The following is a 27,605-nucleotide window of genomic DNA, read 5'->3' on the forward strand; positions in this document are numbered from 1 at the left end:
CTGTCTGATTTTTAAGTTAAATTTAAATTGGTTGTGATATTGCCTGGGCAGTGCAAGCATGGCTGCTGGTTTTCTGGAAGCAGGGTTGGGAAGCAAGGTGGAGTTTCACTTTGTGTGTGCCATTTGCTCCCATTTCCCAGGATTCAGCCCTGGTGGGTCTGAGCTCAGAAACCTTCAGGTGTAATATATCCAGGGAATACACATCCACATTCCTTCTAAGATGAGAGGATAGGTGGACCTGCGGTTCTAACCACAGACTTACTATTGACCTTGCCGGCTCTGTTGTGTTTCACCCTACCTTCCCAGGTACCATGTGCTATGATTTTGGAGACTGTGTTGGGTTCTTCAAAATACACGGGATTGCTTGTTTCTGTTCAAGTCACTCCCTGTGGGCACCAGGGTTGTGCTTTTATGTCAGTTACCACTCCTCTATCTGCTTGCCACCTTGCAACATTGACTCAGAATCATCTGCTGTCAATCCTGTCTCCTGGTTCTGTGTATAATGTTTATTTTATGACTAACTCTCATGAGATTTCAAAAGGAAGAGAAAATAAATTTGTGGTCAATCCATCATATTTAACCCACATTTAGAACCTATATGTAAGTGTAAATCTAAGTTTAATGGAACATAATTATGACCTTAATTCAGACAATTTTCTAGTTATACCTATTATAAGCATATTACACTTTTCCACTCAGGCCTTGTGTAGTAACTCTATTCAAACTCCATACCTGCCATGTGGTCCCATTGTTGTGCAGCATAGATGGAGCCAATTTTGTTAGCACACAAAGTATTGGAAATTTTCAAGTGAGCTAAAAGTCATTAGTTATTTTAAAAACATCTAAAACATGTCTTATAAAAAGTGGGGAGAAAACCGTGATCTCCAGGGCCGGGTGTGGTGGCTCATGTCTGTAATCCCAGCACTTTGGGAGGCTGAGGCAGGTGGATCTCTCGAGGCCAGGAGTTCAAGACCACACTGGCCAACATTGTGAAACCTCATCTCTACTAAAAAATACAAAAACTAGCCAGGCGTGTTAGCACATGCCTGTAGTCCCAGCTACACAGGAGGCTGAGCCAGGAGACTTGCTTGAACTTGGAGGTGGAGGTCACAGTGAGTGATAGGAAATTTTAAATCAAAAAAACGGGGACAGATTTCACCTGAGGCTGTACCAACTAGTCTGTGTTTTGGTGCAGTATTCCTGTTATTTTTATTCTCATATATGGAATTTTCCTCAGAATTGACTTTTCTTATTTTAAAGTATTACGCTGCACTACCTCAACAGTAGTGACGTTAAGGGATACCTTCTTTCCCTTTGAATGAAACTATCGGAATCAGTCCATTTTTATTTTTTATGCCGTATTTGTTTTTGAGACAACAAAAGTATACACATATACACACATAACACTGTTAATGTAATCTATCACAGAATAGCTTAAGAAACATAAGAGTTCAGCTGGAGTTAAAACATTTCTATCTTAAAGGGTAATTTGGTCCTTCAAATAGTAATGTTGTTCAAAAACATCTTGGATTTTGGTTAAGAAAGAAGTGAATTTGCAGTGCAAAGCATCTGAAGCAGCAAAATGCTGTTGGACTCTATGGATACTTCGGATTATTGGCTACTGGCAATGTTTAAATGCAGCATAGGTTTATAAACAACCATGAGATCTTCTCTGTACCCTGCGTTTTTTTTCATACTGGCTGATTAGTAGTAGATCCTGCCCTGTTATGTATTTAATGAGTTTACGAGAGACCCTAATGGAAGAGTGTGATAACGTGATGCAAACAAGCATATTAAGAGGAGGAAGGAAAACTCATCTGAGTTAGTTTTTTTTTTTTTCCAGTTAAAATAATCAGTATTTTGTGGTTTTAAATAAAGCTGTTGTTCTTTTCAACTATTTGGTGATTGGCATTTGGCTACTGGGATTATTTTTAGGCAAGAGCACTTTCTCTCTCTTTCTCTCTTTCTCTCTCTCTCTCTCTCTCTCTCTCTCTCTCTCTGTCTCTTTCTCTCTCTCACACACTTTCCTGTTTTTTAATTTGAGATGGAGTCCTGATCTGTCACCCAGGATGGAGTGCAATGGCACAGTCTCAGCTCACTCCAACCTCCGCCTTCAGGATTCAAGCAATTCTCTGCCTTAGCCTCCTCAACAGCTGGGATTACAGCCACCCAACACCACACCTGCCTAATTTTTGTATTTTTAGTAGAGATGGGGTTTCCCCATCTTGTCCAGGCTGGTCTTGAACTTCTGACCGTGTATTCCACTCACCTCAGCCTCCCAAAGTCCTGGGATTACAGGAGTAAACCACCTCACTTGCCCAGCAGGAACATTTACTTAACATAATTGAGGCAGTTTCCGTATTGACTATCGCACTCTCAACAAATGAATAGATATTTTGAAAGTATTTTAGAGATAGTTGATTTTCCACAGGGCTCAAAAGGTTCACTGTCATATCTCTGATAGCACTGTGGATGAATTTTCACTCATTTGTATCTGTAGGAAGATTTACTTTCCAAATTTTCACTGACTTGAATATTGTTCAAGCTCTTATTGAACTCCTTAATTTCTCCGACATTCTGTGCTCAGCAGCTGCATGTAGGAGAGAAGGGGTTCTCCCTCTCCTGGAGAGGCTCACTTTCTCATGAGGGGGATGCCCTGCAGGCAATTGTATCATGCAACACACAGTGAATTAGACTGATGAGTACGCAAACCCAGAATTGTTTTGTGGTGTGGCTGCAGGCAAAGGGATCCCAGAAGGTGGATGAGGTCAAGCTTGCTGGGACAAGGGGGAAAGGAATAAATATTCCAGATAGAGCAGCACGAGTGAGGCAGGAATGTGCCATAATGTGCATCAAATAACTTAAAGAATGAAATCAATTAACTTCTGAAATGAATGCAGAGTATTCTCAGAAGTTCTCATTTGAGTAGTGTCATAGCAGTCTTATGTAAACATGAAGTGAAAGTTACATTCCAAAAGTTGTTTTCATCATCTGATTTGTGGATGTGAGAGAGTCTTAAAGCAGTACTTTTTCCATCCTCCCACAAGGAAACAGGCCCAGGGAGACCTATGGCCCCTCACTTGTTTGGTGACTGAGCAGCTCTGGCATGCACACTCTCTGACTCTAACACACTGGTTCCATCGCACTCTCTCTTGAATGCACACACTTAGGATTAGTAAGGGAGTAAATGTAGTATTAGGTCTTCATTTACTGCAATCAAGTGCTCTTGTGTCAATATTATTTAATGTATGATATTCTGTTGCAGTTAATGAATAACAGAAATAGAAAATCTCAGTGCTTTTTCCTGCATCAGAAAAAGAACATGAAATTCCATTATAAATGTTTCCCATTATTTATAAAGGGAATTTATAATAGTGGCTTGCCAGGTTTGATGATCAGTGTCATATCAAGGGCAGCATTTTATAACCCATTTTTCAAACATCATCTGTGACAATTAAGAGCCTCCAATGAGTTTCCCATACAGCTGCACATGATACCACACTCGGACAGGTCACGGGGTATGAAAAATACCTTAATGCTTTATTGTTTGACATTTTGACAAAGGCAAAAAACCCAAACTTGGGTAAGTCTATCCTTCTGTGATGTCTTTCTCTATCTTCCTTCTTCTTCAGATACCTCCATGGCATCTTGATAGAAAATACAGCTCGTGTTCCACCATATTCCTGGATAACAGCACAGTCAGCAAGCCTGATCTCAGCCAAATATTAGGATGGTGAGTACAACGAGGTTGCCAAGGGCTGAGTGACAGACCCCCGTATGCTAAAAGCATGCAGGCCATCCGCTGTTAGTTCAGCCATTTGGTTGCCCTTTTCAGCAGGCAGTTGAAGAAGCTGATGTCAATGATATATGGATTTTTCAGGACCTAAGGATGAATTTTTTTAATCTTAGACACTGTGTGGTAAAAGGGAAAGCCAGTTAGCAAATAAACCATCCCAGAATAAGCATGGCTATTTATCTGATGCATTTCTGTTATGACAGTATTGAACCTAATGGGCAGGAGAGGTGCTTTTTATTGGATGTTTCTAGGAAAAATTAGTAGTTCTTTATGGGCCATAGGCCTAGCACGATGGGCACTACTTTGGGAACTACTCTTGGAAGAAGGAACAGCTTGTCCTCCAGTGGCACCATAGTGTATCTGCATTTAAATTTTCCCATCATGCACCAGCACATCATAGGCCACAATCAGAGATGCCCTTTCACAACACCCTTGAAAGATGGGTTCAAGTTGGTTTAAAAAGCCAGCTCCAATGGAGATGTCCAAAAAATATTATTAACATGTCCTTCCATTATGAGTGTTGATTTTCAGAAAACAGTTTGACAAGTGGTACCTCAGAATGTTAATGTCCTTATCCCTAACTTGACTTTCCAGTCTATAAACACTACTAAGTTACAAGCTTAAATTTGTCTCTAATGTACTAGTTTTAAGCTAATTTGTTAGTAACTTCTACTTTAATCAAAAATGGCCATTAATATTCCTAATAATGTGACTTTCCTCTCTCATGTATAACAATAATTGAGATCCAATTCTGTTTCAGCAAGAACTGGACTCCATCTGTGTCTAAAGCCCTGAGTTTTGATCTGTATGGTGGCACCACTTAATGTTTGTATTCAGTCCTAAGTAAAATGCCACCCTTTTTTGGCTAGAGTCCCTGGCTTCTTCTGATTTCAAAAGATTCCAATGACTCAGTATGCAATTCAAAAGTAGTTTTTAAGCTTACCCTTGTTCAAACAAGTAAAAGTCCTGCTTTTTCTTCCAGTGTAGTCTAAATTTTACACTTTTTTTTTAAAGTTGAAATATATATTTTTTCTTTTTTAGAGAAGGGGTTTTGCCGTGTTGGCCAGGCTGGATTCAAACTCCTGGGCTCAAGCAATGCACCCAAGTCAGCCTCCCAAAATGCTGAGATTATAGGCATAAGCTACCGTGCCTGGACTAGAAGTCTATTTTTGAGGCATAGTAAGTTTTAATTTACTCTCCAGTTTTAGAAGGGATTATTTGGTATATTTGCTTTTGATGAAAGAAAGGTTTACTGAGCAAATTAATATAGAAAATTGGCTTTTAGGAAAGATTTTGAAAAATGTATTTCATGGTTAGTAGAGCATTGTTCTCAACGGAAGAAGTGAGCCGTATTAGAATCACTTACAGTGTTTCTTCAAAACATATGTCTGTAAACACGTGCATCTTCCCAGCTCCACCTTCCCTCCGGCTCTGGACACTCACAAGCCTTTTAGGAAAATAAGGAAGTATGTGAGACATCATTATATGGATAAAAGTATCCCAGGTGATTCTGATCTTCACCCTAATTCAGTCATTCCCAACCTTTGCTGCACATTGGAGTCACCTGGGGAACTTTACCGACAACCCTGATGCCTAAAGCATGCCCAACACCAATTAAATCAGAATGTCTCCAGCTGACATTGAGGTCCTGTTTAAAGCTCCCCAGGTGATCCAGTGTGCAGCAAATGTGGAGGCTGCTGCCTCCTTTGTGTGAAAAAGTGATGGTTTTAACATAAAAATTACATGTTTTCCCTGTCATTTGCTCTTCTTTCTACCCATAAAGCCTTTCATCTGTGCGAGTCATTTCTATCTATGTGTGCATATGCTTCAATTTATACCATACCGTAGTGTTTTCTGAAAACCTGCAGTTCACAGGAGCACTGTTCAGGGACCTTGGGTGAATCCGTTTTAAGCGTTGGTTCTCTTAACTGTAAAATGGGCCGTGCATGGAGTGTCACGTGAGGTTCGGTGGTTCTTCTCAGCATGTAACTACAAATTCTGTGATCTTACAATTTGGAGATGACACTGTTGGAAGCACTATAGAAATATCTCTCTTAGATGCTAATAATGTTCTAAGACCTACTTTTTACAACTCCAATTTGCCTTCTGAAATTATTCTCAGCCTCATTTTAAATGTTGAGGGTGAATGGAAGGACAGACCTTATCAAAGAAAAGCCTCTGTTTCCTGACACACAACATCTGTGGATGTCTTTGTAACACAGTAACATACATCTGAAGAGTTGTATTTGTTCATCCATATTTTCTTTAAACTAACGTGGAAGTACCTGTCATTAATATTGTGTGATGTGGTGTTACGCTGTGTGTTTAGTACTGCTTATTTTAGGAGAGCTACAAGTGTCATCGATTTTTGGATGCGTTATAATGTTTACTAATAAATTTTCTGCTAATCATGCATAGGCGATTTTAAATTACTTTATTTGGTATAAAGCACATTCATTCTGTGCTTTTAGGGAAATAATGACAAATGGGTGAGTAGGTGATGGTGAACTAAATCAGCTGAAATGCAGGGCCTAGCAACTTAAAAAGCAAAACACTACTGTCTGACCTAAATGTAAGCATATGAACACATAGATATAAGTAACTTGCACAGAATGAAAGGTTCTATGGGCAGAAGGGCTAATCTCAGGGAGAATATGTCATTATTTATACATAAGAACCATCTGCAGACACAAGTCTTCTATCAGCCTTTTGCCTAGCATTTTGGTTCTCCTGTTTTTGCTGTAAAGCCAGAGGACTAAAACAAAAGAAAAGTGCTCACAGGATATTGTTTTGAATACAGGATTTCAGGGCCACTGAGAGGGTTCCCTCCCCCACCTTTAGAAATATATCTTCAAACCTAACAAATTATGTAATCAGTTCTTACAACCTTTTTTTTCCTCCACAGTGTGACCATGGCAATATGTTACAACATAAAGCACAGGTGAGCTCTTTGAAACCTGTCTTGTTATTGCAGCTCATCACTTTGTGTCATACGAAACATGCTGTCAGGTCATAACTCAAGACATTATAAGCTGTAGAGTGCTTATTTTACAGTGCTACAGTAAATCACTTGTGGGTTTTTTGGTTCGTAAGACTCTTTTAAATTATTAAGGGTTCCAAAGTGTATTTGTTTATGTCTTTGTTTGCAATTTATTTGTAAAGAAGCAGTAAAAAGATGCCCTAGCCTCATGCAAATATATAGTAGGAAAGAGGCGTATTTTTAAAGCTATCAGGTTACTGTGGGTATTCTTTAACCCCATCAAAACTCCAGAAGTGCTAACTAATTAAAATAGTCATAGGAGGATTGTACATATCAATGAATTCGTTCACTAATAGTCACTGATCTTTCTTGTACAATAAATGGATCTGTCCCCTCACTGGCTTTTACAATATTATGCACTGAATACTTGTTTTCTTTATAGTGTCAAAAACTCACTTTCATTAGTATGACCACCATTATAAAAATGTCTTCAAATAGGGAGATGCCATCAAGTTCACAGTAGTAGGTATGAGTTTTCAAAGTCCAGATTTTTAGCTTGAAAGTTTTAGCTTTATTATAGACAAATATTTGTTATTTTCCTTGAAATGACAGACTCACTTGACTTAATTGTATGGATAACAGTCAGTTATACTTTCAGATACAAATGGTGTTCTGTGAAAAATTGGCTTGTTCAGCTCACAATTTAATCACAAGTGCTTTTCTTTAACTTGACCATACTTCAGTATGCAGAAGCGCTTTATGTGAACTTTCTACTTAGGATACTAAAAAGAGAGGCCAAGATTTAGTAACACCATTAATTTTTACTGTTTCATCAAGGACATTCTTCAGTGAAACATGCTCTTTAATAAAAACTGCAAGGGGCAGTGAAGAGTGGAACGAATACTGGTATAATTTGGTACCACTGCCCTTATTCATACTGAGAAAGCATCAGTTTTACTCACGTTTGCTTTTAAACAGTCATTACAAGTGTTGAACAGGGAGAAAGCAATCAATGTCTTTTAACTTTTAAAAAGTAATAAATTGGCCGGGCACGGTGGCTCAAGCCTGTAACCCCAGCACTTTCGGAGGCTGAGTCAGGTGGATCACGAGGTCGAGAGATCGAGACCATCCTGGTCAACATGGTGAAACCCCGTCTCTACTCAAAATACCAAAAAAAAAAAAAAAAAAAAAAAAAATTAGCCGGGCACGGTGGCGTGGGCCTCTAATCCAAGCTACTCAGGAAACTGAGGCAGGAGAATTGCCTGAACCCAGGAGGTGGAGGTTGCGGTGAGCTGAGATCGTGCCATTGCACTCCAGCCTGCGTAACAAGAGTGAAACTCAGTCTCAAAAAAAAAAAAAAAAAAAGTAATAAATAATTTCTGTGTTTTATTTTCAATAAGCTTCTCAGGTTGAATTAGTATTCTTGTAAGAACAGTTTGGGCCATACATGGTGGTTGACACCTATAATCCCAGCTATTTAGGAGACCAAGGTGGGAGAATTATTTTGAATCAGGTGTTTGAGACCAGCCTGGGCAATGTGGCAAGACCCCATCTATCAAAAAAAAGAAAAAAACAAAAAAGAAATGATCAGCTGGGCATGGTGGTATGGACATTTTGTCCCAGCTACTTGGGAGGCTGAGGCAGGAGGATTGCTTGAGCCCACGGAGTCAAGCCTGCAGTGAGTGAGGTTTGTACCACTGTGCTCCATCCTGGGGAAAAGAGCAAAACCCTGTAATAACAACAAAAACAACAACGAGTTTTGACATCATGGGTCTCCTACAGAATCTCAGGGGTCCACAGACCACATTAGGAGAACCACTGCTTTCCTAAATGATCACATAATGTGTTAGTTTGTGAAGTCCATTAAAGACTGCCTTCTTTTAAAACGAAAAGGCAATTAAGTCTGTAACTCAAACTACTTCAGCAAACATAAAGTATAGAAAGAAAGATTTGGGAAATCTTAATGGATTCTAAAAAGTTCTAAAATCCTTATTGCCAACAACTACTGCTTCCTAAAATGTTCCTGTGTTCCACTCCACCATGAGGTTAGAGGAGTAAAAATAGACATAGCTTCTTACCATTGCCTGTTAGCGGGAGTGAGTATTTAAAGGCAAGTCTGGCTCATCAATGTAGAAAAGACTTCCCAGTTCAGAACGTGATGTGTTGATGAATAACAGGTCAAGAAACCCTCTGAAGGCCAGGATCCAGGAGAAAAACTGGCAACAACTGTTTTGGTGAACAAATTTTACCAAAGCAAACAAGAAGTATCTCCCTCCACCCTCCATGCCCTACTCCCAGCAGATACTTTACTAAGATATTAACCATTCCTGAATTAATCTCTTAAATGCACATTCTTCTTTTATAGATATGCAAATAGATCTCTGGCTGTTTTTGATGAGCCAATACATCCACTTTCAGTAAGTGTCACTTTCTCTGAGGTTCTGTTTATGTCTTATGAAGTTGTGTTGATTTCATGATGAAGTCAAAATCATCCACCATTAAGTCTTCACTAAGTTGTGTCTAATCATCTTATGTAAGGAGTGTTGTAAATTGGTCACACTGGAGTAAGAGCTGACGTACAGCTTTGTTTAATTTGTGCACTAAGGGGAATAAACATACCATCCAAATAACAAAATGTGTCATTTTAAAAGATAAGTTTTTATAGCAGCAAACAATAAGAATATTTGTAAGTAGTCCTAACAAATATGAACGAACTCTGTGAATGGAATTAGAAAACAATTTAAAGTTAAATTTGTTTAAATGCTATCAAAACTTAAAAGCTTCCTGCTTCAGGCATATGATAGCCACAGGGCCACCTTAGCACCTATGCTTACACAAAACCAAAAATATTTTAAGATCCTGCCGTTTATATTTTTAGAACTAAAAGACATATTATCCCAGCAAGATTATTCTAAGGGACATGTGGGCACCAATTTTAACATCCCCATCGTAAGAGTACTTAAGAAGTTTTCTTGAATGAATATGTATATTGACTTTCTTCTTCTTTCAGCAAGAAAATATTCCAGGGAAATCCTCTGAGGATGATCCCACACGCAACTGCATTTTCAGTTATTTCTGTGATCTTTCTAAAGTCACAAAACTAACAGCTCCAGGTGCAATCGTAGCATTGGTAAGCTATTTCTTATTTATAAAGCATCTTTAATAACTGGTCTCCTACACAGCGTATGGCCGTGTTTCTAAATAAAAGTTCCTAAAGTTATCATCAGATCTTTTAGGAGAAACCTATGCAAACAAAGTAAATACACATATTAGACTTTAATCATCGTCATGTTTTAAAATGATGCCATTGCTTTTCTTATCACAGAATAATTGCTACTGAAAGCAGCAGGAGAGACTTCTGGTTTCTCCCTCAACAGATTCCAATGTAGGTCTAAGCTGAGTTCCAGGCTGTATTTCCCCACAGTTCTGACCTGGAGCTGCTGCTCTGAATGCTTTGTTGTTCCTGTTGACCTCTTGTGCCTGTTCGGGAAATTGCCCAGGAATGTGGAACTACTAAGACTTGGACGTGGGCTTTGCTAGTTAGCCTGCCAAGCCATAGCTGTGTCCTTACCTCTACATGGTTCTCCCAGAATTCCTGTGGTGAGACTCATTCAGAATATAAAGTCCTGTTCAGATGGCTGGGATGGTTTGACCCTCCCCACACTAACCATGTGGTAGAGGAATGTCAACTACATGGCCTGGAGAGAAAGGATACTTAGAGCAGTACCCTCTCCTTCAGCATCCAGCTAGAGCTTAGGGGTGAAGGCCTCCGCTGGGCACCTGCATAGAAACCTCTCCATGAGCACTGGATCAGATGCAGGCCATTTCATGGAGCTGCAGCCATTGGGAATGCCCAGCACATGCTGGGGGGAAGCAGGAGTGGTACTTCCAGATGGAGAGAGAGAGAGCTGAGGCAGGAGGGAAAGCTGGATTGGAAGAAGGGGGACTTCACTGTATACAGGCTAAATTTGGAGTGCCTGTGAGATAGCAGAGTGACGTGTGCAGTCATTATTTGAATCAACGGAACTGGAACATGAATCTGAGCAGTGCAGTCATCATTTGGATGTATGGGACTGGAGCATGAATCTGAGCTGGCGGTAAGGAATGAAGAGTAAGAGTAGCTGCTCAAGGCGAGGCACAATGGCTTACACCTGTCATCCCAGCTCTTTGGGAGACCAAGTCAGGCCATCACCTGAGGTCAGGAGTTCGAGGTCAGCCTGGCCAACACTGTGAAACCCTGTCTCTTCTAAAAAATACAAAAAATTACCTGAGCATGGTGGTGGACACCTGTAATCCCAGCTACTTGGGAGGCTGAGGCAGGAGAATCTTTGGAACCTGGGAGGCAGAGCTTGCAGTGAGCCAAGATTGCACCACTGCCCTCCACCCTGCACAACAACAGCAACACTCTGGGGAAAAAAAGAGAAAAAGAGTAGTTGCTCAAATGCAAAGAAACTGTTTAGAATGAAAGTGGACAAGCCGGACATGGTGGGACACACCTATAGTCACAGCTACTCAGGAAAAGGGAAAAAAGAGAAGATGGACAAAAGATAGCTCTGTAAAGACCACCAGCATGTGAGGGGCACGCCTCCAGTAAAGTGCCAGAGTGCGAGGAGGAAGAGCAGGAAAATGTGATAAGAACAAAGGGTTCGCGATAGGAAAGGCTGGGGTCACAGTGCTACAGGCTGCCAAGAAGGTCCCCATTCCATAAACACCCCTGGGATGCCAACCCTGTGTCACTCTTCCAAATGCTGGGGTAGAGCAGAGGACAGGTCGAGCACAGTCCTTGTCTTTACGAGGCATTTGTTTTAATGAGGAAAGCAGTTCTTTTTTTAGGTAATGGCAAATAACAAAATGATAAAGCACGATTCAGAGAGAGTGATGGGAGGGGCTCGCTGTTTCCGATAGAATGATCAGGAAGAGCCTCTCTAGAGAGGTCACATCTAAGCAGTGACCTGACTATAAAGCGAGGATGCTAAGGAATGCTGGCATTATAGGCAGTGGGCTGAGTGCCAAGACTGAGACAGGAACACATTTCACGTGTGTTCAAGGAACAGACAGCAGGGAGCCCGCCTGTGAGAGAAATGAAAGAAACAACGGAAAAGATGCAGCCGCAGAGGCGGAGCCGTCGCTCACAGAGCCCTTTGGCTTGCAGACCAGGGGACGAAGTAGAGGTTTTATTCGTTTGAAGCAGCGACTAATGGTAGATCTTGAGCAGGGGAGTGCAGTGTTCTTAATTTAGAGGTTATCCCAAGTTCTGTTGGGAGAGTAGTCCATAGTTGGGAGAGGGGTCGGGACAGTGAAGAGGACTAAGTAGCAACTAGGCTGTTACAGGTGAGCCGTGACACGTGGCGGCCCAGAACCTGAAGCAGGCAGCCTGCCAGTGAAGGTAGCCATGGAGGGATTACACACGGATTGGAGGAGGTTAACTCACATGTAACTATTAGTCTCCAGGAGCTGGGCCAATGGCAATTTCCTGGACAAGATTAGGGCCAGGTTGCGGAGTGGAGCCTTGGGGTGAAGGGCTCTGGTTTGTGGGTGTGAAAGCTCCGGGGACCTCAGCAAGAAGAGTCTCAGGTGAGTGATGGGGGTGGGGGTTGGTTAAGGTGAGATGGGAGGCAAGGAGCTGGCACCAGGGCATGACACTGTGAGCAAATGAGAGGATGTCGTGGGGGAGCTGGGGAGAGCAGGATGGGAACAGGCAACACATTTGTATTGGGGAAAATCTCTGGCAGAGAGAGAGAAAGTCTTCAAGAAGAGGTGATTTGGGGAACAGTGTTCTGCAAAAGTGGATAGGATCCATCATGCTGATAGAAGAGTCGATGTTAAGAGAAACTTTCTCACTGACCCAGGAGGGCAAGTGGTATCGATGAGTGTCAGCGGATCACTGGTTTACCAGTAAAGGTGACAGGAAGTTGAGGGCTTGCCAGTGCTGCTTCAGTGCTCTCTCATGAGTCCTGTGGAGTTGAACACTAGGAGGGAGGGTTATTCCTTGAAAAACCGACAGTGCAGGGTTTTGGAGAAAGAGAGCAGGATCTCTCATAAGAACATGTCATGTTCAAGGGCCATGTGATTTGGAAAACACAGTTGATTTTGGAGAACATTGCCAGATCTGAGCCACCAATCTGATAATGTTCATACAATAAATGAACTCTCTTAAAATAAACTGTTTCTCTTTCACCTTGATTCAAAGACCTCACGTAGCATAGAGTCATACTCTTCTACAGAGCACCCTCTGAGGTAGCAACATCTCACAGCTTATCTCTGTAACCTTCCCTCAGCTGGTCCTTCTTCTAGTTCTTTATAGGATAGAGACTGCACAGATAGACAATCATTTCTGAGATTATCTCACAAACTGCTTGGCGGGTTTAGAGCCACCCCAAGGATAGAGAGGCCGGCAGCTCTCTCTGCCTTCAAACCGCCAGAATTGACTGAATGCAGATACTGGAGGACAAGAAATAAGTTTTTGTGAAGTGATTGTGGAGACATGGAAAGTAGGGGCTGTGAGCGGGACCCTCCATTCATTCACAAGCATTCCTCATCAAGGCGCTGAATACAGGGACTGTTTCTCAGCAACAGAGACCTGCCCTTGTCATGCTCTCTGCCTGGCCACACTGGGAGGCACTCTTGACCTGCAGTTCCTAAGCCTGTGTCCCAAAAGCGGGTGAGTTGTTGTGAAAAGGAGAAGACAGCAGTATTCTCAGTATGATTTGCGTGCTACACGTTCTAGCATGGCACACCTGTAAAATTCCTATCTACCTGCCAGCCAGGTGTGACGCTGCACGCGGATGGCACTGTAGTGTTTCCTGAACAACCTTAATCTGCACCAGGCCTGTGTTTGTGCTGCCTTTCATGAGTGTGAAGGTGCTGAAGGTGCCTTTCTTCATGCTCACATCCCTGTGAATGAAATTGGCATGAAAATTTCTGTGGGCAGAGTATGCTGCAGAAGTATCTGACTATGACTGTGACTTGCCCTCTTGCTTTGTGTGAGCAAACTCCCTGCACAACATGACAATAAAAGGCACTTAACGTTCTGGCAAAAACCAGAAGTCTTTCATTCTTAAATGATATCACCACACTGAAACAGAACTGAAATCAAAGACAAGTGCTCTGTTTGGCAGGTGTACATTGAACGCCTTTTAACGAATGCTAACATCGATCTTTGTCCTACTAATTGGAAACAAATTGTCCTCGGAGCCACGCTTCTGGCCTCCAAGTTTTGGGGAAATCGTCGTCACTGGAGTGCAGATGACAGCCAGAATCCCAAGGATGTTGCAGTTGAGACAATGTGAGTTTCTAAGGTTTTGGCAAACTTTGCCATCATTTTCCATGCCTCATTTGCTCTCCAAGTTATCAGTGTAAGAAATATCTTTATAGGTTTCCTTGTGCAGATAAAGGAAGTAGGCATAAGACCACAGACTTCAATCAATCCAGCTTTAGTATAACAGTTTATATTTTCCAGCATTAATGGGTAAGTCTTGATGTGATATTGTTGTAATAACTGGCTGATAAACTGAAAAGTGTTTTTCTGATTGTTTTTTGGCAAACCTCTTACAAGTGTGCTGTCAGAAAGACACAGTGCAGTAAATATCTTTATAGCTTTTTAGAAGCCACCTGCCAGTTTCAGTCCCCTTTGAAGGGGCAAACATCAGGCCTTTGAAATACCTGGCCACTTTTCATGTCTTAAGGCCTCTGGACTATGCAGCAGTTACGCTTTAACCTAAGTCACCCATTGTATATTTGCTTTTGCTTATCTTTATCTCCCCCTTTAATCTGAAGATCTGCTTTTATAGGAACCTTGAGATATGATGTTAAATAGCTACAGATTTCTCTGCCCTGGCTCCTCCCCATTAACCTTGCATGTGTTTGGAAATTGGTCTGATGAGTTAGAAGCTTGCACGTTCACCTCCCGCAGTTTGAGAAGCATTTCTGGGGAATCACACCATGTCCACCACACTCACAGGCTCCCTGGGTACTCAGACATTCACAGAAGCAGGCTAGGGGCCAGTAGTTGTTTACGAGAGTTCGGGAGCTGCGCAGGGTCATGGAGTTCCTCCCAGATGCACCAACATGGCACTGCAACACAGCTTCCCCAGGGTTCCCTTCCCATTTGGCCTTATGACTGCTGTGAAGTGAAGGGCCCTGAAGCAGGCAGGCAGGGTGAGCAGGGGGGCATTTCCAGCAGAGCTGCCCTGGGTGCCCGCTGGACAGTGAGGACAGCTGTGTCGGCCGCATCTGGTGCAAGACAAGGGAGCAGCTCTTGTTTACGTTGACCATCAGAAAAGACAATGCCAGGCAGTGGCACAAGTTAGTTTTGTGATCCATCTTTGCCCGTGACTCCAGATAGGAGGACTGCTATTCAGAATCACCTCAGTGTATGGCTGCAATTGAAGATACAGTTTATATTGTAGATACACTGCAGTGTGTATATATCTACATTCAATCACTTGTGCACAGGAGTTCAGACCTGCTGGGTAGCAGAGTGAAGCCTGTCCATACAAAAATTTTTTTTAAAAAATTACCCAAGTGTGTTGGCAGGTTCTGTAGTAGTCCCAGCTACTTGGGAGTCTGACGTGGAAGAATTGCCTGAGCCTGGTAACTTTAGGCTGTAGTGAGCTGTGATCACGTGACTGCACTTCAGTCCTGGGTGAGGGAACCAGACTCTCTCTAAGAAACAAACAAACAAACAAACATTTTTGCCACCACTTTGCTAATAGTATAAACCAAGTGATAATTGTGATATTTGGGGTAGCCATTTTACCAAAGAGTATGACAGCAAATGAATTTGAAACAAATGGAAGTACTTTGAAAGTTGCAAATGCTAAAGGGAGTTTAATCATAGTCATCCACTGCAAACTGTTCCCTAAAAGGAAGCACGATTTGTGACTGCCTGATTTCTCCTTCTCTGCTGCCTGGCCAGAGGTAATTTATCAGTACAGGATAATTGCAATAGAAAAAGTGTTAAACTCATGCAGAGATAGCTGTACAGGAGACCAGAGTTTGACTATTACTGAAATTAGTCTCTCTGAAAACTCTGGGATGGTTTTTTAAAAGAGTAATTTGGTGGGTAGGGGGTCAGAAAGTGGGGAGTGCTGACAGATCAGGTCAGCGATGAAATCATAGGGCAACGTTGAAGCTGTCCTCCTGCATTGAGTTGGCTGCTGGGTTGGGGCCAGAAAACCATATGAGCCACTTTGATTTGTGAGGGTGGTGTCACCTGATCCCAGTACAACGTCTGCAAAATATCTCAAGCACTGATTTTAGGTTTTACAATAGTGATGTTATTCCCAGGATCAATACGGGCAGGTTCAAATTCTTGCAGCCTTCAGCCTCATGACTCCTAAGCCACAATTTCTAATCTTGTGGCTAATTTATTCATTGTGGAAAGGTCATCTATCTAGTTCCCAGGTGGGAAAGGGGTTTGTTTTGGGAAAGGGTTGTTACCATCTTTGGTTTCAAAGTTAAACTACAAACTACATTCCTTCCAAAGTTAGTTTGGCCTCTGTGTAGGAAAGAACAAGGACAGCTTGGAGGTTAGAAGTGAGATGAAGTCACATCAATCCTCTTTCACTGTCATCATTTTCTCCGTTACAGTTTTTGCAAAGGTGGTTTCAAATTTGTTCAAATCATGAACACTTAGTTCTGCCATTTTGGCAGCTGAATTGTTCTCAAAACCTGCAGCTAAGCTGCCTGGGGCTCTGATTTCCAGTCACAAGATCAGAGAGCATGCAGGGATAAGTGCAGGTTTCCACAGAAGTGAGCTCCAGAAGCAGTGGAGGCAGAGGCCAGCCTCAAGAAGACAGGTTCCAAACAGAGCTGTTTGTGTGTGAACGGAGAAACACCGGGAGCTATGGTCTGAACAGGCTGCTTCTGTTTGTGATCTTGGGAAGCTGAAAAGCATTACGTCCAAGCATTTAATAGACATGTGTCTCACCCTACTGCTCTTGACTATTTGCAATGATCCCATTTTGAGTGTCAGCTTAACAGATAAATAACTGCTGTCCCTCAGATTTTTCTTAAAACGTTCCAACATCGATGTGTCTTCCCGGAATATATATCCTTTCTAGAGAGTTAAACTGAGTAGCCACTATGCAGAAATGCTGTGTTGTAAAGGGTATGCTGTTCAGTCAACTAGCTGTTTAAAAAACCAGAAATCGGCCGGGTGCGGTGGCTCAAGCCTGTAATCCCAGCACTTTCGGAGGCCGAGGCGGGTGGATCACGAGGTCAAGAGATCGAGACCATCCTGGTCAACAAGGTGAAACCCCGTCTCTACTAAAAATACAAAAAATTAGCTGGCCATGGTGGCGCGTGCGTGTCTGTGATCCCAGCTACTCAGGAGGCTGAGGCAGGAGAATTGCCTGAACCTGGGAGGCGGAAGTTGCGGTGAGCTGATTGCGCCATTGCACTCCAGCCTGGGTAACAAGAGAGAAACTCCACATAAAAAGAAAAAAAATAAATAAAAAATAAAAAAAACAGAAATCTTAGAAGATGAATCGGCTGTTGACACAATTCTTTTCTTCAGCGATTAAACCCCTATAAATAGCTACACTAATTCTGGGAAGTGCCATTAATTTCTGTAGTAAGTCACGACCTGATTACCTGTCTATTCAAATATTGTTTCATTTACATTTCTATAGACCTATGGATACGTGAACAGGATATTAATTTTAGAAGGAGGTTCAGTTGGATTTTACGTTCAGCAAATGAGATCCCCACATCTTGACTTAGAGTCTAACTGCCCTCCACTTTCAAGCATTTGCTTACTTGGCCAATGGGTAAAAGGTTAAAACGTTCAAACCAAGAAACCAAATGTATTGTTCAGATATTGATCATTTTTAAGCAATTAACTCATTACAGGGCTTACTCTGAAAGCACCCAGAATGACTCTAACTGTGTACCTATTAATTTAGCTTTGGTGAGGGCAGCTGGATGACCGTGAGGCAGAGGACGGCTCCCAGGGCTTTCCTCTCCCATTGCCTCCAACTCCCCCACATTCTGTTCTGTCCAGGGGTGACAGATGCCGAGTTCTTCAGGGTTGCATTCCCAACTCAAGAGCAACACTGCATGTGTTAAGGCCAGGGCCCTACTATAAATCACATTATAATATGAGTTTAGCCAAAATGACTCTCCTTGACTTTTCTGCCTTTCAAATTGTAAATGTTATTCTTCCCCAGTCTCTTCCTAATATTAAGGTGAGCAGAAACTTGCATTATGCCTCCTTGACACAGCCGAGTGTGCTGGAGCAGAGGGAAGGGGATTCTTTTTGCCATAAAATGTATCTTGCTTATGTATTTATTTGGGATGAATTCTCTTTGTAGCCTTACGGTTTTTCCTCCTCCGAGGTAATAGGGTGGCTCTCCATGGGTCCCCTTGTTGCCATGGTGATGCGCCCCATCTTCCTGTTGGTGCTTCTCTACTTCAGCAAGTCCCTTCCTGTTATTGTCCTGGGAAATATGCCTGGAGCTCCTTCAGAGCTAAGAAATGGTACCCATCATTCCTGTCATCTCATCACCATTGCGGGGTTTGTGAGTGAGCTTGGAGTCTGAGTTGCGCAGCTGCCCTAAGGGAACTGTGAAGAATAAGCCCCGAGGCAGCAGCAGGAGTGCAGAAGAGGCTTCCACCTCTCCCTCATCCCAAACTTGGGCTGCTGGGATGCAGAGGAGACCCCAAGCAGCTGTGCCTTGTTTGGACATTAGTGTAAGGACCCAACCACTCAGCCTTTATTTGTTTCAAAACAGAACTTTGAGCATCCTAGTAGCTCAGAATATTTTTAAAGATAACCCACTTGACTAAAATTGCCCTGTGTTCGCTTTATTGTGTTTCTCCTCCCCCAGGAGTAAGATGGAGAAGAGTTTTTTGGAGCTACTTGAGTTTAATATTCATGTGTCTGCCAGTGTTTATACGAAATATTACTTTGACCTGCGTGCCTTGGCATACGACCATGACCTGTGTTTTCTATTTAGTTTTCTTCGCAAAGATAAAGCAGAGAGATTGAAGGTAAGGCTGTGAAGTCACTTAGTGGAGTTTCCCATTGGCCGCAAAAGCCGACATCTGTGACAAAATCAGATTAAGTAGTGATTAGGAAAATGAAAGCCTTAAAATTAACAGACCAAAGTGCTTATTTTTTTGGCATCATATTTCAAGTCTTTTATGCATTATACAAGAATCATCATCATCATCATCATTATTATTATTATTATTCTTTTAGGAGAAGGAGTTTCGCTCTCGTTGCCCAGGCTGGAGTGCAATGGTGCGATCTCAGCTCATTGCAACCTCTGAATCCTGGGTCCAAGCGATTCCCCTACTTTGCCTCCTGAGTAGCTGGGATTATGTGCAGGCACCGTCATGCCCGGATATTTTGTATCCTCATTAGAGACAGGATTTCTCCATGTTGGTCAGGCAGGTCTCGATCCCTGACCTCAGCTGATCTGTCCACCTTGGCCTCCCAAAGTGCTGGGATTACAGGGATGAGCCCCTGCACCCGGCCATGGATCTGTATTTTAAAACGTTATTGATATTCTCACTGCTTTGACCATAATTCAGAATATTTTTAGTTAAATTTAATCTGTTCTTAATGAGTTTCTTTTTATTTTCTACCTGTTCACATAGCATTCATGAATAAATGCAGTTGTATTCCTAATTATATCTAAATAGACAATGCACTTACTGCTCTTGGCTGTCTTTTACTTCAGCAATTGCAATTTCGTGTCCTTGTCTATTCTGTATATCTCGGTGCAGTCCCAGGAGTTTATCAGACAAAGCAGTAGTGGCTGAGAGACTTGTGCTTAGACTGTATAAGGTGCCAGTGTTTCAAGTACTAGGTGTAGGAACAACATGAGTTTTCAGCGAAAATGGCTTCATGGGACAATGTAAGATTTATGGTTTATGACTCTTGGTGAGTACACAGGAAAATTCCAACTGAAACAGACACATTTAAAATTGGCACTGTCTCTGGTGTCTCGGTGGTACTGTGGAATAATACATTTCTCTACCACAATGTGCAAGTAAAGCAGCACCTTGTGGTGCTTCCATCATTAGGCTTCTTGGGTGTTCTCAAGCAGCCCTGCACGCACCTGCCTCATTAAAATCTGCTCGGAGTGTGTAGTAACTACTAAGGATTCGGTAGAATTTGAATCACTGAGTAAGTTGATTGTTTGGCACAAGTGTATGTTGATTATGCTGAAGGAACAAGTGCACAGGTAACAGATAATATTGTTACAAGCTTGTCACAATACTCTGAAAATCTTTTGGAGCCCTATTTTATTTTTTATGTGACAGTATCACCAAGCAATGAGCCCAATTTTCAACTTATAAAGTAAGTTTGTCTTGCCTCTGGCAATCTTTTCATAGCTCTTAAAGGAGACTACCTTGGTGAATGGACAGGGAGTTGCATCCTCAGAACCCGGCACTGTAAAACTCAGCCAAAGCAGCTACAAGGGAACCCTCCAAAGGAATCTGTATGTGTGGCTTCTCATCAATGATGCCTTTTTAAAAATGTTGGAGCCTTTTTAAAAATTGTACCCATTTTCTCTTTAATTGACTTTCCTAGGCTATGTCACCGCCATGTGAATACAAAGACGTGCATAAAGATGTCGCCACTATGAGAAGGGCCGCCAGCATGGATTTCATCGCTATTCGGCATACTAATGCCATCTTACCTTAAAGACAGAAATTAGCATTATAAGATCCTGGACTCCTCAACTGTAAAGACTACAAAATATCACTTCTATTGCTGAAAAAGTCCAGGAAAATTGGGATCTTCTTTTTTTATGTTTTTTTAAAAATTTTTCTTGTTGTCGTTGTTGCTATTGTTGACTTTGTTGTTGTTGATTAGGATTTTCACAGAGCACAGATTTCTTCAAATAACCACACTGTGAAGCTGGGTGATGGTGGCATGAACAGTGGTTGCCAGCTGCTATCTGCCCTTCTTGTTTCACTGAGTCCAGATGGCATTCCTAGGGCACTACCTTCTTGAACAACTCTTGGGGAAGACTACTGTCACATGGACACACCACATCCCAGTGCAGAGTCAACAGTCACCCACAGTCCCAAGCAGGTGACAATCTGAACTGAGCTGGAATTCAAAAAACTATAGAATTGGCCCCAGATTTGTGAGAGTGCCTGGGTTTGGATCTCTGTCCACAGAGGCACTGAATGCACGATGGCACGAAACAACAAGTGTGGGAAGATAGAATGCATGGGGACAAGGCTGTCATTACTCCAAGTTCCATGGGGGCTCAGGCCTGTTCATCTCGTCTTTGAAGGGAATCTGTATATGTGAAATGAGGCTCCCACCTCATGGTAATAAAGGGAGAGATGAAATCAGCTCATCTTCCCCCAGGCCCATACTGGTCATACCAAAACACAGAGTCTTGCTGTGTTGCCAGGCTGGAGCACAGTGGCGAGATCACCAGTCCCTGCAACCTCTACCTCCCGGGTTCAAATGACTCTCCTGCCTCAGCCTCCCAAGTGGCTTGGACTACTGGCATGAACCACCAACCCAGCTAATTTATATATTCTTAGTAGAGACAGGGTTTCATCATGGTGGCCAGGATAGTTTTGATCCCTTGACCTTGTGATCTGCCTGCCTCAGCCTTCCAAACTGCTGGGATTACAGGTGGGAGCCACCGTGCCCGGCCTCTTGCATTTACGTTCACAATAAAGTGGTTTGGAATATCCCACTGTTGACTTGTGATTTCCTCCTCCAAACATAATCTGTGGCCCTGTATACACAACTGAATATTTTCATGTATCGATATTTTGTGTCTGAAGATGAAATATTAAATGAAACATGTTAAAACGTTTCATGCAAAGCCTTCAGTGCTTGTAGAGTCTACTCTTTGGTGAATACACAAATTCATCTGTTTTAAATATTAACATTTGTATTAGATATGATAATGATATTTTCTTTCTCAGCTTCACTTGTTAGATAGTTACGTATGTTCTTTCATAATTAATGATATTGTATCTGATATTTGATGTAAAAAACTCCTAGAATATTTGGAATTGATACTTGAAATTAAACAGCAAAATGAGAATTGCTGAAACCTACTGATAATGTACTTATGATGGGTTTATTATCTATGATCTCTTTCATTGTTAATTTTTAAAGTTTCCATGGAAAACTGTACTAAGAACTTAAAATTGTCTATAAAACCCTTTGTGCCCTGCGCTTTAGCTCCAATGCATAATGAATAAAGGAAAATGGATTTTCCTTCAGGAATTCTGCTGGACTCTTCCTTTCTTTTCCCTTTAACCTGGGGGCAGCGTCTTCAGGTCACCATGGGGTGAGGTGACCATGAATGGCGTCCCTAGAACTGCCGCTGGGAGGAGTGTGTATGTGGAGATGGGTTTCGTGGCCACGTTTCTTCCTCGGGTCTTTCTGGTTGTGATGGTGGCTCTGAGGATGGTTTCTGAGGATCCTCTCCAGGGGATTCCTCCACCTTTGGTGTCTCCCTTGGTGGAAGGCCCGAGAATATCTGGAGTGGGATTCCTAGGGTCGCCCCTGTGTGACAGAGGTGCCTTGTGTGGGTCCAGAAAGCCGCGTTTTTGGGGCGGTGGAGCCTCGTCTCCCCTGTAGGGTGGGCAGGATGTCTGAGGGAGTGCTGGAGGAAAGCCCTGTGTGTCGGGGTCACTGTGCAGTCTCAGTACAGCCCTAGACCTGGGGAAGTCATGATGGAGACTCAGAGGTGCTTGGGGCAGGGAAGGGGGTGGCCTAGGCAGTCACCAAGGTGTGACAGCATCGCTGATGCCGGCAGGCTGTTTTGGGAGGGGTCTTTGGAGGAGAATAATTGTGGAGTCTCCACAGGCGGGGAAACTGTGAGGGTGTTCCAAGGCTGGAGGTCAATGCGGGGGTGGGTGGAAATAACCTAGGGAAGCTCTCAGGAGAGTAATGGGCCCCACAAGGGTTGGGGTGGAAGGAAGGGGCCTAAACAGGTCCTGTCTTGCAGGGTCCTTGTGCAGGGTGTCTCAGAGATGGATCTCTGGGGCTCCTGAAGTCACCGATACCCTGCGTGGGGTGTTTTCCAGGGTCAGACCTTTCCAGGTCCTGGAGCAAGGAAATGAAACTGGCTTCTTCCTCCCCACCGCCTGGTTGCTGCTTGGCAAACAACCTTCGGGGAGTGCCAAGGCTCCTGGCATTCCCTGACAGGCCACAGAAGCGGCTCAGGGCTGGGCCCAGATAAAGGGGCCCTCTTAGATATGTATATTTGATATTGAAAGTGAAATGGGAATAAAGGCTTCATCTGCGCTTTTGTTTCTAGTCTCAAACTCCATTTTGCTGTGTCATCTTCAGCAACATTTCCCTCTTTGGGCCTCATATTTCCTATATATTTTGTGGGAAATCTGGAGTTTGGAACATGAGTTTCCTGTATCAGGACTCAGCCTCCCAAGTAGCTGAGATTACAAGCACATGCCACCACTGTCCAGTTATTTTTTATCTTTATTTTTATTGTTTGTATTTTTAGTAGACACGGGTTTCACCATGTTGGCCAGGGTGGTCTCAAACTCCTGACCTCAGGTGATCCACCCACCTCAGTCTCCCAAAGTGCTGGGATTACAGACATGAGCCACCACTGCCAACGAGGGCATGAACCAGATCCATGACACTCAAAATGTGCTCCACTAGCCAGCACTCACCTCACCTGGGAGCTTACTAAAAATACAGAAGAATCAGGTGAGGTGGCTCACCCTTGCAATCCCAGCACTTTGGGAGGCCAAGGTGGCCGAATCACTTGCGGTCAGGAGTTCAACACCAGCCTAGCCAACATGGAGAAATCCCATCTCTACTAAAAATATAAAAAAAATCTTAGCCAGGTATGATGGCCGGCTCCTGTAATCCCAGCTACTGAAGAGGCTGAGGCAGCAGAATCTCTTGAACTCGGGAGGGAGCCACAGAGTGAGACTCCACCTCAAATCAATAAATATCTTTAAAAATTAAAAATAGCAAAAAAATAAGAAAAATAAATAAAAAATAGCTTTCTTGTCGTGGCCTGCACACTGTTGGCTCGTCGGTCTCTGAGACCTGAAAATTGAGCGTTTTCACACCCCAGGGGCTTCCTCTGGCAGCTCTGCAGCTGTCACCATGCCACAGAATGAATATATTGAATTACACTGGTAACGCTATGGATACCGTTTGGATGACCATGAGAAAAAGAGAAAGAAGGAAAGTCCTGAGGCTCATGAACGTTCAAAGAAGGCAAAGAAAATGATTGGTCTGAAAGCTAAGCTTTACCATAAACAGTGCCGTGCTGAGAAAATACAAATGAAAAAGACTATCAAGAGGCATGAAAAGAGAAACACCAAACAGAAGAATGATGAAAAGACTCCACAGGGAGCAGTATCTGCCTATCAGCTGGACAGAGTGGGGCAACCTCAAGCTAAAGCACTTTCCAGTATGATTAAACAGAAACGAAAAGAGAAGGAGGGAAAATGGGAAGTCCCTCTGCCTAAAGTATGTGCCCAGGGAGAAACAGAAGCATTGAAAGTTATTCGAGGGCCAGGCATGGTGGCTCAGGCCTGTAATCCCAGCACTTTGGGAGGCCAAGTGGGTGGATCACAAGTTCAGGAGTTCAAGACCAGACTGGCCAACATGGTGAAACCCCATCTCTACTAAAAATACAAAAATTAGCTGGGTGTGGTGGCAGGCGCCTGTAATCCCAACTACTTGGAAGGCTAGGCAGAGAAGTGCTTCAACGCGGGAAGCGGAGGTCGCAGTGAGCCAAGATGGTGCCACTGCACTTCAGACTGGGTGACAGAGCAAGACTCTGTCTCAAAAAAAAATAAAAATTAAGGAAAAAAACAGTGGGATTATCCTGGGAGTACAATGGAAAGAAACCCTAATACCACAGCTATACAGCAGACCTAAAAGCAATCAGTTTTCATTAGACGTCAAAGAACTCTATGAAAACTATTTTAAAGACAAATGTAGATACCATAAACTATGTGGTTTAAAACTTAAAAGTTCAAGCTCTGACATAAAGCAATGCATATTTTTAAACAAAAGGCAAAAATAACCCACAAAAATCAACTATATAAAAGCCATGTTCCATAAAGGAACGTATAGCACTTTTACACAATTAACATGTAAGAAATGATGGGTGATGCTTGCTTTTCTTCTTATAATTTTTGTATTTTTAGTATAGATAAGCTTTAACCATGTTGGCCGGGTTGGTCCTGAACTCCTGACCCCAAGTGATCTACCTGCCTCAGCCTCTCAAAGTGCTAGGATTACAGGTGTGAGTCACCGCACCTGGCTGGCAAGTAAAGAACAAGCTTTCTGAGTAACACAAGGAAACCTCCCACAGTTAATTCAGAGTTGAGGACCACTTACACTACCGAATTCACGCTCAATCACTTTAGATTCATGAAAGGTACAGGTGATAATCATGTCTCCTTTTTTTTTCCTTAACTAAAATCGAACCTGTCATTTATGAACTTCTTTTCTTATCAGCCTTTGCCTATTAACTTATATTAAAGAATAATCTGGGCTACGCACAGTGCCTCACACTTGTAATGCCAGCACTTTGGAAGACCGAACAGGGGTGGATCACGAGGTTGGGAGTTTGCGACCAGCCTGATCAACATGATGAAACTCCGTTTCTACTAAAAATACAAAAAATGAGCAAGGCATGGTGGCGCGTGCCTGTAATCCAAGCTACTCAGGAGGCTGGGGCAGGAGAATTGCTTGAACCCGGGAGGCCGAGGTTGCAGTGAGCCAAGGTCACGCCACTGCACTCCAGCCTGGGCGACAGAGTGAGACTCCGTCTCAAAAAAAAAAAAAAAAAAAACACACAAAAAAAAAACAATTGGAAAACTAAGTTGAGGTTTAATTTCTTTCCCTTTTTTCTTCTTTCCTTCTCCCAATAAAAAATCGGGAGGTTGTTATTTGACTATACTTACCAAAACCTTATAGTCACTGAAAATTATAAGTTAAAATACTAATAAGCAATTATAATTTCCTATTGTCTCAACTATTTTTTCTTACCTTTACAGAAACTCTACATTTTAAATATTATTAAATTTTAAATTATACATTTTATGAACTAGTATCTCATTTAGAAATTCACTTTCGCTTCTATAGTTTTTATAATTAAAAATTTATTTTTCAAATTTTTTATTTTTCTAAATTTTTAGTAGAGATGGGGTTTCACCATGTTGGCCAGGCTGGCCCTGAACTCCTGACCTCAAGTGATCCACCTGCGTCAGCCTGTCAAAGTGCTGGGATTACAGGCATGAGTCACCACGCCTGGTGACTGGCGAGGTCACTGCTCACTGCAGCCTCCGCTTCCCAGGCTCAAGCAGTCTTCCCACCTCAGCATCCCAAGCAGACGGGACAACAGGCACGCACCACTGAGGCAGCAAAACAGGATCTGGAGGCGGGGAACATAAAGTCGATCTCACACTTGGGCTGTAACAGGAAATACCCTCTCCACAGAGAACAGGCCAAGTAAATGGCTCTGTAACCTTACCGTTTCTCTGAAAACGTGGGCGATGTCTCCACTTGTCCGGGGTGCATTCCAAGGGAGTTCTGCCATATTCTGCGAGGAACTGGGGTCCTATCTAAACTTTTCATGGGAAAAGTACTGCGGTCGTGGGATGAAGTTACGTAGGAGTAAGGGGGAAAACCACCTCGCCGAAGTGACCGGTGAAACTGTCCTACAGCCCCTGGTCCGTGCGGCTCGGGCCGGGAATCTGCTGCGCAGGTGGCGGCTCCCGGTGCTGCAGCGGGCTCGGGGCGGCGGCCGAGGGGGCGGAGGCGGAGGCCAAGGTGATGCGCAGCCGCTGGAAGCCACTGGAAACCGCTGGGCGGGCGGCAGGGCACCTCCAGGCCGGCCGCCAGCTTGGCCTCCTTGGAGCCTGTCCGGCGCTGGAGGTGCACGAGCAGCTGCGGCTGGCCGCGGCGGAAGTGCCGGTTGCGGAAGTGGTGGAGGGGCCGGTCCCGCCGTCCCACCGCCCCCCGGCCCCGGCCCGGCCCCGGCCTCGGCCCGCCCTGCACCACCTTGTGGAAGCCGGAGACGTTGAGCTGGCGGACGAAGCTGGTGAAGTTGGTGGTTGTGAAGAGCCCGGGCTCGGCCCCGGCCCCGCGGCCCCGCCGCCGCCTCCCGGCCCGGGCGGGCTGAGCAGCTCCACCTCGAAGAGCGGCTGGTGGATGAGCAGCCCCTCGCCGCGGCCGTCCCAGCGGGTGGACCGTTACCACGGGCTGTTCACCAGACGCCACCGTTCGGCGGGGAAGTTGTTGGGCTTGATGGGGATGGAGAGCGGCGCCTCCTGCATCGCCCCGCCCGGCCCGGACCTCGCGCCCACCCACCCAGCCTACCTCTCCCTCCCCGTGCTCGATTCCCGCCCCCGACCCCCGCCGCGGCCTTCGCCTCGCCCTGTGGGCTCCTGCCTGCCCGGCCGCCGCGGACCCCATGAATGTCTTTTGACAAGTGTCCGTTCTTGTCTTTTGTCCATTTTTTAATGGAGTTGTTTGTTTTCTGATTAAAATTGTGTTAATTTCTTTATAGATTCTGGATGACACTTTTGTCAGGTGCATCGTTTCTAAAATTTTTCTCCCATTCTGCAGATTGTCTGCTTACTCTGTTGACAGTTTCTTTTGCTGAGCACAATCTCTTTCGCTTCCTTAGGTCCCATGTGTCTATGTTTTCGTTGCGATAGCTTTTGGAGACTTAGTCTGGAAAAATTTGCTATGGTTTATGTCCAGAATGGTATGTCCTGGAGGGTTTTTGTTTAGGATTTTCATAGTTTTAGATTTTGTAATGTAGGTCCTTAATTCATCTTAAATTGATTTTTTCTATGATAAAAGGAAGTGGTCCAGTTTGAATCTTCTGC

At 43.5% G+C, this 27,605-nt stretch overlaps 2 protein-coding genes across 2 annotated transcripts in view; both read right to left on the minus strand.

Annotated features, from left to right (window-relative positions):
* Nucleotides 1-27,605, minus strand: part of LOC141581415 (uncharacterized) — a 578,148-nt gene that overhangs the window by 438,875 nt on the left and 111,668 nt on the right. The window lies entirely within an intron of this gene.
* On the minus strand, nt 281-27,186 carry LOC141581725 (heat shock factor protein 5-like). The gene is made up of 4 exons (XM_074387989.1): nt 26,243-27,186; nt 15,296-15,440; nt 5,163-5,243; nt 281-3,883 (listed from the first exon to the last, which is right to left on the minus strand). Exons 1-3 carry the CDS (start codon nt 27,184-27,186, stop codon nt 5,172-5,174), a joined length of 1,161 nt encoding a protein of 386 aa, XP_074244090.1. The 3' UTR covers nt 281-3,883; nt 5,163-5,171.

Source organism: Saimiri boliviensis, chromosome 1, assembly GCF_048565385.1.
Source record: "Saimiri boliviensis isolate mSaiBol1 chromosome 1, mSaiBol1.pri, whole genome shotgun sequence".
NCBI lineage: Eukaryota > Metazoa > Chordata > Mammalia > Primates > Cebidae > Saimiri > Saimiri boliviensis.